Here is a 9,000-nt window from a genome sequence, read left to right on the forward strand (position 1 = left end):
ACCTCATGTGCCTATTTCCATGGTTACCAATGTTGTCGGTATTACAGACCATCTTACTAGATTCTTTGTTACCTACAATGCAACAAGTCTGCTCACTTGTTCTTTGTGTGCCTACTCTAAACAGTTGGAATTGGCATTCCTTCCGACCACAGTGTATATTTTGATCGTTTATAACTTTTTCATACTCGTCCTTATGAACATCTAGTTCCTGCCAAAATGAAAATTGGAAAAAAAAATGTAATTCTCTTTGGCTAGATAATTGTTCAAAATGCTTGAGTAGTTAGATTTGGAGCTCCATGTAGAATTTAACTTTTTTTCTAGTTTGTATGACAGTCTTTCTTTAGTACAAAGGATAATGTGGAGGGTAATCTGGAAAATATTTTTTTTATGCTGGAAATTCTGCCGGCATTTTGTTCATTATACTCACGAAGATCGGGCGACAATGGAACCAGAATGCGGTTGGTTCTTTAGAATTGTTGTGGTGCTATATCCAAAATAATAATGAAATTCGCTTCAACGGCCACGTTGCTTTAGTGGATATCTTGATCTGAACCCTTGCAGCTTGTTGCATTATTATTCTTGAAGCAGGGTACGAGAGAATTTGTATACTAAATGGCATTGGCATCTTTATTATCAGACTTGTGAGCTCATCCCATTTGATGCATTGCTCTCCACAGGTAATTCTCATCCCTTCTTAATCATTTTTTTTTAAATTTTAGAACAAAATTGATGTCCATGATGTAAGGGAAAAAGGTTGTCATCAAATTGAACACATTAAGTGTCAGAACCAATGGAGCAAGTTATATTTGATTGATCCAACTTATGGCTGGATGGGCATGTTACCAATTTATGATTGGGTTGCAATTTGTCAAAAAGTTTTGTAGCTTCTATATTGAAGGATGGTCATGATCATTTTGTGGCAAAGTAAAACATCAGTAGTTGATGAAATCATCAATCTTCAGATTAATAATCATTCTCATACGGGTGATCACCTTATATGGATTTTCTATAGAACAATCTCCCAAATGAGGTTCTGCAGCTTTATATGGTCTTTTCTTAATGCAGCATTTTTGGGTTTTCACAATTTTGTGGTAAGTTAATCCTTTCAAATAAAAACATTAGGGCTCGTATGGTTCGCAGGAAAAGGAGGGGGGAAAGTGTGGTCAACGGGAAAGTAATGAAATGCCTCTTGTTTGGTTGGAGTTTTCAAAGAAGAGAGATGGAAAAGTTGTATTCCCATGGGAATATGATTCCCACATTTCATGGGAAAGTCTTTCCCATGAGAAACATGGGAAAGTTACTTTCCCATGAGGTAGGAATCACTCCTTTTTTATTTTTTCCCAAAAAGACCCTTCAGCATTAAAGAAGCATTAAAGAGGCATTAAAGACCTAATTTTTATTAAGGGCATAATAGGAATTATACTTAACTTTCCTAGGAAAGTGGATGGTCAACCAAACATAAGCACTTTGGAAATTTGTCACTTTCCCATGGTTAACCAAACATGCCAAAAGTACTTTCCTAGGTATTCTCTTCCTAGGAATCTGATTCCCAGGAATCATATTCCTAGAAGGAAAAATACTTCCCGCGAACCAAACGAGCCCTTAGTGTTATTTTCCTGACAAGTAAAAATACTGTGAGTAGATATTGAAAACGTGGTGTTATTTGGTCAAGCCACATTTTTTTATTGATTAACAGATCATTTCTTCCAATCAATATAAAGATTTAGTTTAAAAAATATTACTTTCTTTAGATTATGATGAAGACATGAGATAATGACGATATAGTTACTATTATGGAAGAATAAAAGCTTCATAGCAATTGTTATTTAGATTGCACAGTACATGCAGGCGTACACACAAAGAGATTTGAGTAGACTAGCATCTGGTTGAGTGGATTCTCCAATCAGGTCATGATTGGAGGATGGAGGTCTAACATCAATGATCTAGAGCCAGTGGAGTGATATACTAGTTCTAAATTATTTACATAAAAAAAACCATGTAATTTGGAAATTCTAACTTATGCATCAGATGGTTAAAAATTGGACAATTTAAATAGTATAAAACAAATGTGTGTCCAAACTTAATAGAAAAAAGAAATGTTTTCTCGGATGTATCAAAGTACGATGTTCTGCACCAGTAAGGGCAATTTATGTCTTTCTGACTCTTATGTACTGTTCATAGAATGTGGGAAGAGTTGGAAAAGACTTTGTAGTGAGAATGTGGACATATGCGAATATGATGAAACAGAATTTTATCCTAGAGTCACTGGCTACAGATTAAACTTCTAAGCTTGATTGGATGCAGTATTTGGGCACAAAAAATCTATTACTTAAATTCAAGCGACAGAGTACATCTATGCTTGCTTGTTGAGGAGGTCAAGATTGTTCTCTAAATTCAGATAACTCTAGACTAGTACTTGGTTATTAGAAGTAGGTGCGGGAGCATAGTTGGCTGTGGGTGCAGGGAAGTGGATGTCTTAAAAGTATTTTAATAAAGAAGCCGTTGCATGACCAGTTTCTAGGGACTCCCATTTGCTAATAAAATTCCTATTTATTGATGATTATGGTGCCGGTTTTATTTCATGCTCCGAATTGACCGCAGGATTTAGTTCATCAAGCTGTTTATTATTCGTTTGAAAGGAAGACAGCAAAGCCTCTTACCATCATCTTCTTGTTTAGTTGGACGCACATTTGTTCCTTGTATCTTCATTGCTTGTGCTGCCTGCGTTTTCTTGATGTAGTTGATTGAAAGGTCATTCCAAAATTATGAAACTGTGTTCCATGGCAGCAAAATTAAGAGCAGTGCAGGTGCTTTGATTTTGTAACATGTCCGGGATGTTTGATCTTTTAAATCTTTTACTTATCTATCATCAGTGCAATATATATATGTTTGGGTACGAGGTGCAATTTATTGAAGAGGAAACAAAGAGGTTGGCAAGTCCTGTTCGGTGCCTGACCTTCGTAACGGAGAACACACCGATGGCATGGTGGAATTTTTTTTTTTTCTTTGCTAGGACAGGTGGATCATACTTGATGGGTACTGATATTTTCAATAAAGTTAAAAAATAGGATACCTCGAAGTGCAAAGGGCACCTCTTCATCTCCAGTCCAGAGGGTACCTCCGTAGTGTTAAACTACATACGTAGCCATCTAATTCGCAGCACCATTGGCTTCATGGTAAATATGCTTGGCCTGAAAGGCCCCTCCAACTCTTACTATAGCTCAAATGATAGCATGGTGGACATTGCTGGTAAAGGTCGTAGGCAAGAACGGGAGAGAGATGACACAGCATAGAATATATCTCTTTTTATTGGTAACTCCTCTACCGAGAGACAGCAGGAGATGGCAGGGTAATAACACAGCACATAAAGTATATTATTTTATTAATGACTTCTCCATACAAAGTTACTATTCGAACCAACCATATGTATATATGTATGAGCTTTCATGGGCACGAGTTAAAGCTAGAGCCAGACTCCCATGCAACTCCCACTACATGAGAAACTCCATCTCCTTTGTGGAGCCTATTCCATTACCCATTCAAAGCTACACCATCTGACATAACATCATACTCTTATGCTCAAATGAATAAAACTCAAGTTGTATGGCTAAATTTGGATTAAATTTCCAACATTCTGGACCACGAAGAAGGAGGGAGGGAGGGAGAGCTGGGTTGTGCATTAGAAGATGCAAAGAAAAATAAGCCAGTCAACCTCCACTCTGTTGATCCTTTGACTTTCCTAAATATTAGCAAATGGCAGCTAGCACCCTGTTCTCTCAAATGTGTCGGCCCCATGGAGGATGAAGCATAGGTGATCGTATAGTACAACCAGAACAATACCAGAAGTTAGTGTGAGGAAGAGTTGAGGAATACCAGAACAGAAGCCAATTTCGTGAATATATGAGCAGCTAATTTGACCGCATTGCGTTTGTCAGCATGAGACAATTGTCTACTTGTGGTTATGCTAGTCATGATCTTGGTGAGAGGTGCAGGATTAGCACAAGACCATATGTTGGGTTTTGCAGCATTCTGATAGACAGCTTATTTTGCTTGCATTGCTGATTCCGGTAATGAGGTACGTGCTATCATCATCAAATCTTACTTTTCTTCACCACATGGTGCCATGGAAAACTAGTTTGTAATTGCAATCAGTCTTGTTTCTTGCGAGTCCTGTAATACTTCCACAGAGGATCTCATTGGATCCATTAGTTCTTTATTCTTGGATTTCTTTCTCATCTTAACTCCTAGTGCATCACACCCCGTTGACAACATGAGCCGGCCGCAGGTCCCACACTGTTGGGCTCCACAAGACATGCAAGACCTGTCGAATAATTTTTATAATTCTAAAAATTTATTTCTCTAGATAATAGTGAATATCATCTAGAGAATTCCTACATTTCACCATAAAAATTTATATAGCTAAACTCTGATAATTCAAGAATCACATTTAAACAATATCCAAAAATTTCCTTTAGCACAGTTCCAAAACACTACATAAATTTGATTTGGAATTTATTTAAGCAAAAGCCACGACTGCACCCTAATATATCCTAATGATTAGATTTGAAATGGATGATATTGTAAACCCAGTGATCGCAATAAAAGTTCATCATTGTCAGTGGCATCTTTCAGACACATTACAGTTGTATCTGTATCAGAATTCTAATTATCACTTGTGTTTTCTGCCATGCCTTCACTGCATTTCAGTAATATATACAAGATAAGAATTTTTCCCAACTTGTCCTATGCAATAAAATTGTTCTGCAGATAAAGCAACATCAGTGATAGTAACGATATAGTAATGATGATAAACTTGATAGCAAGGCTTCTTGTATTCTTGAGAAAAAAACAAAAGGCTTCTTCCCTCTGGCTGTACCCACCACTTTAGTGACATTATGGAACAAAAGACTTGATCAACTAGAATCATATGACATCTGCACTCATCTGCACTATTCGGCAGCTTCATCTTTCACCTTTGTTCTTCAAACAACATAATATCCACTAAAACCTTGATTATTTTGGCCAGCGAATCATTCTTGGATACTCAAGTCTCCCCTTTCAACCATCAACGCCTTGGCGGATATCCAAATTGGCCCTCACAAAATCATCTTGGTTCATATTCATCCAGCACAAACAGTCAACACTCTCCTTCCAAACCAAGCCTCCGCCATGCCTCCAGAAGGCAAGCCCCTGATCATGAGAAATATGCACCGCAGGCAGCATAGAACCCATACACAAACTAGCTTCATGCCAATGAAGCACAATAACATGGACAAGTAGGATCCTTATTAGTTCAGAAGTTGAAGGACACCAGCCACCAAGCATGCATCAGCTAAAGCACTACTTATCCACAAACCATCAAGCTAATGATCCGCCCATAAGCTGCTTTTGTTCACACCAATACAAAAGAAAATCTTGAGTTCTTGATTAAGTTGAATCTATAATGGGAGTTACTAATCAACCTCAGATTTCCCATCAACAAGGCAAGGATCAGGGGTCTCATGACTAGGCAACTTCATCTCCAAGGCCAACTCTTGCAGCATTCTGTATATTTGGTCATACTCCGGGTGCTTTTGGTCTCTAGAGATGAACCTATGCGTTGTATCCCCAACATCAATCCAACTTGACCCAGGTTCCTTCCTCAAGCCCCTTTCTCTCATCTCCTTCCTCACCCTGTCAACATTGTCCCAATGCTCCTCAGCAGCATATACATTTGAGAGCAGAACATGGTAACCTGCAAGTCCATTTTCCTTTCCAATCTCAAAAAGCTTTTCTGAGACCAACTTTCCCAGTTCAAACTTGCCATTAACTTTACAAGCTGCAAGTAATGATCCCCAGATTCCCACAAGGTTTCCCTCATCACCCAATCTTTGAATAAACTCATATGCCGCCTCCACCCTCCCAGCTCTACCCAACAAGTCCACAATGCAGCAATAATGCTCCGGTGTAGCCACGATCCCAAACTCCTCCATTGACTCATAAACAGAAAGACCCTCCTCCACCAGCCCAGAATAACTACACGCTGAAATCACTGCTACAAAGGTGACAGCATCAGGCCTTTTTCCTGATTCTTTCATTGACTGGAAAAGAGATAGGGCTCTCTTACCGAGACCATGTTGACCATAGCCTGATAACATTGTGGTGTAAGTAACAGTGTTCTTTGCTTTCATGCCATCAAATACTCTTTCTGCAGATAAAATCTCACCACTCTTGGAATACATATCCACCAGAGCAGTACCAACAAAAACATTAGAATCTAGGTAGCGTCGGATGGCAAATCCATGGATCTGCTTACCAGCTTGAATTCTTCCAACAGGGTTGCAAGCAGGGAGGACAGAGGATAGGGTCACTGAATTGGGTACCTGGTTTTCTTCAAGCATTTTTCGAAACACTGAAATAGCTTCTTCAGTCCGTCCACTTTGTGTGTACCCTGCAATCATTGCATTCCATGTGACCTGATCTCGCTCATCGACTAGAACACCGTCGAACAGCTGACTTGCAGTCCTGACAGAACCAGACTTTGCATACATGTCAATCAGATAGCTCTCCAACCCTTCACACTGTATCCCATGCCTAATGAGATATCCATGTGTTTCTTTCCCGATCCTGAGACTGCCCAGATTGGATGCTGCAGAAAGCAGGGCCATCACTGTCACGGAATCCACAGAAAACCCCTCCCTCTGCATCTCATAGACCAACAGGAGACCCTCAAAGTTCAAATCATTCTGCACAAAAGCAGAGACCATGGTGTTCCATGAGACAAGATCTCTCTCGGGCATCTGACAGAAAAGCTCAAAGGCAATTTGAACACAACCACACCTCGAGTACATAACAATAAGTGCATTACAAAGAATCAAGGGCAGTGCCATTGAATACTCTTTAACCAGAAAAGCATGGACCTGCTGCCCCAGCCTGACATCCTGTAGCTGCGAAACTGCCACTAGGGAGGATAAGAACGTCACGGTATCAGCATCAACCACATCCGACTCCAAAATCTCGATGAAAAGGGTAACAGCTTCATCAAACCGATCATTCTGAACGTACCCACCAATCATGGTATTCCACACTTCGATGTTCTTAAACTCAGCTTGATCGAATATTTTCCTTGCAGACTGCACATCCAAGAGCTCCGAATACATAAATATCGCCGAACTCAAAACAAACTGATCACTAGCATACTCACTTCCATGCCTAACAAGAAAACCGTACAACATGTCGGCGCACCTCCCGCCCCCCACACTGACCGCCGCTGGGAGCACATTGATAAAACTGACCGGCGTTGGCCGAACTCCCACCTCAATCATGCTTTTGAACTGCGCCAGCGCCTCAGCCGGACGCCGCGACCTGACATACCATCCTATCAGCGTGTTCCACGAGACCACATTTCTCTTGGGCATTCCGTCGAACAGCAACCGGACAGCATCGGCACGTGCCCATTCCGGGGCCAGAGCGGAGGCGTACATGTTGAGGAGGGAGTTGTTGAGAACGCGGTTCTTGGGCGGCGCGGGGGAGCGGCGGAGGAGGTGGCAGTGGATGGACCTGCCGAGGGCGAGCTGGCGGGCGTCAGCACAGGCCTTGAGGGCGGAGGAGTAGGTGTAGTGGTCGGACCGAGGGGGGCCGCCACCGGCGGCGGCGGAGGAGTTCATGAGGGAGTAGAAGCGAAGGGCGTCGGCTGGGAGGGAGTTGGAGGCGTAGCCGATGAGGAGCGTGTTCCATATGAGGGTCGGGGCGGGGCGAGGGAGGGCGTCGAAGAGGCGGCGGGCGGCGGCGAGGCGGCCCTCCTTGCAGAGCTGGCTCAGCCGGGACCGGAGAGTTGTGGGTTTGGGTTCGGGGCTTGGGTTCGAGGTGTGGTCGGGGTTTTGGGGGAGGGAGAGGAGGAGAGGGGTTGAGGGAGTCGGGGTGGGGAAAGGAGAGGGGAAGGAGAGGTGGAGAGGAGGGAAGGGGGATGACATGGCTTGGAGTTTTTGTTTCCCATTTCCTTGTATCGTCTTCTCTCTTCTTTATTCTGCTCTGGTGTGCTGTGGCCTGTGCTCAAATTATCTTCAAGAAATAGACTGGGGTGGCGCAGGAGCCAGCCAGAGTTCTGGCAAAAGAAATATGTTTTCTATTTCTATTTTATAAAATAATATTATTTTTTTTAAAATTTTATCTATTATTTATTTATTGAATAAATAGTTTGCTAGGACTTTATTGCATCACTAGCTTCAATCAAATAATAGGCAAAATTGCCTGATAAAAATGCAACAGTAATCAAAAAATATCTTCTTAATGTTCTTTTCCCTAGAAAAATAAAGAAGAGGATAAGGATAAGGAAAGGGTCAAGATGGTAGGCAGGTCTAGAGAGTCGACCCAAGGATACTAATAGCAGGTGAGACAAAACATATCCAAGAAAGATAAAAAAGGTAGGGTTCAAGTGAAGGATGGGTGAATTGAATTTTCAAACCTAAAATTTGAATTTTGATCTAGAATTATATTTTTCATAAGAAATTATACTATTTAGATGAAATGGATACAAGTGAAGAAAAGAAAAAGAATATGACTTTCTATCCCATTGTTTGGACACCTACAAAGTAAAGAAATCTATTTGGATTATTGATTTTGGAACGAAAAAGGAATAAAAAAAAATATTTGCATCGTCCCGTTTTTCTCTCCAAATCTCTTGACTTCTAGTGATTTCTTTTTATTCAAGATCAATTTGTCTCCTCAGTTTCTCTTGTAATCATTTTCCGCAATCCGAATAGCATGTTAGCTGGATGCTTTAATGAGATCAGCCAATCCTCAGATGAGTTTAGCAAACATTAGCTGTTATTGGATCCACTTAAACACCATGGTAAATTTTTTCTTGGACAAGCTCCAATATTGGCTTGAATAAAGCCATCCTCTCTTATCTCATATCAAATATCATTGGAATTTGAATTAGTAATGAAATGTTGTCCCCATTTTGCTCAATATATTAGTCAAAAATTAATCCACAACAAACATTGTAGAAGTTGGAAGGAA

The 9,000-nt window shown here is 40.8% G+C and overlaps 1 protein-coding gene across 1 annotated transcript; it reads right to left on the reverse strand.

Moving 5' to 3' along the window:
• Window positions 1-4,499: 4,499 nt before the first annotated feature.
• LOC120109971 (Tetratricopeptide repeat (TPR)-like superfamily protein) lies at window positions 4,500-8,095 on the reverse strand. The gene has a single exon (XM_039123897.3). The coding sequence runs from the start codon at window positions 7,950-7,952 to the stop codon at window positions 5,454-5,456; it is 2,499 nt and encodes an 832-aa protein (XP_038979825.2). The 5' UTR covers window positions 7,953-8,095; the 3' UTR covers window positions 4,500-5,453.
• Window positions 8,096-9,000: the final 905 nt, after the last annotated feature.

This window comes from Phoenix dactylifera, chromosome 3, assembly GCF_051530095.1.
Source record: "Phoenix dactylifera cultivar Ajwa chromosome 3, Ajwa_hap1_PhDact_Kaust_v1.1, whole genome shotgun sequence".
Taxonomy (NCBI): Eukaryota; Viridiplantae; Streptophyta; class Magnoliopsida; order Arecales; family Arecaceae; genus Phoenix; species Phoenix dactylifera.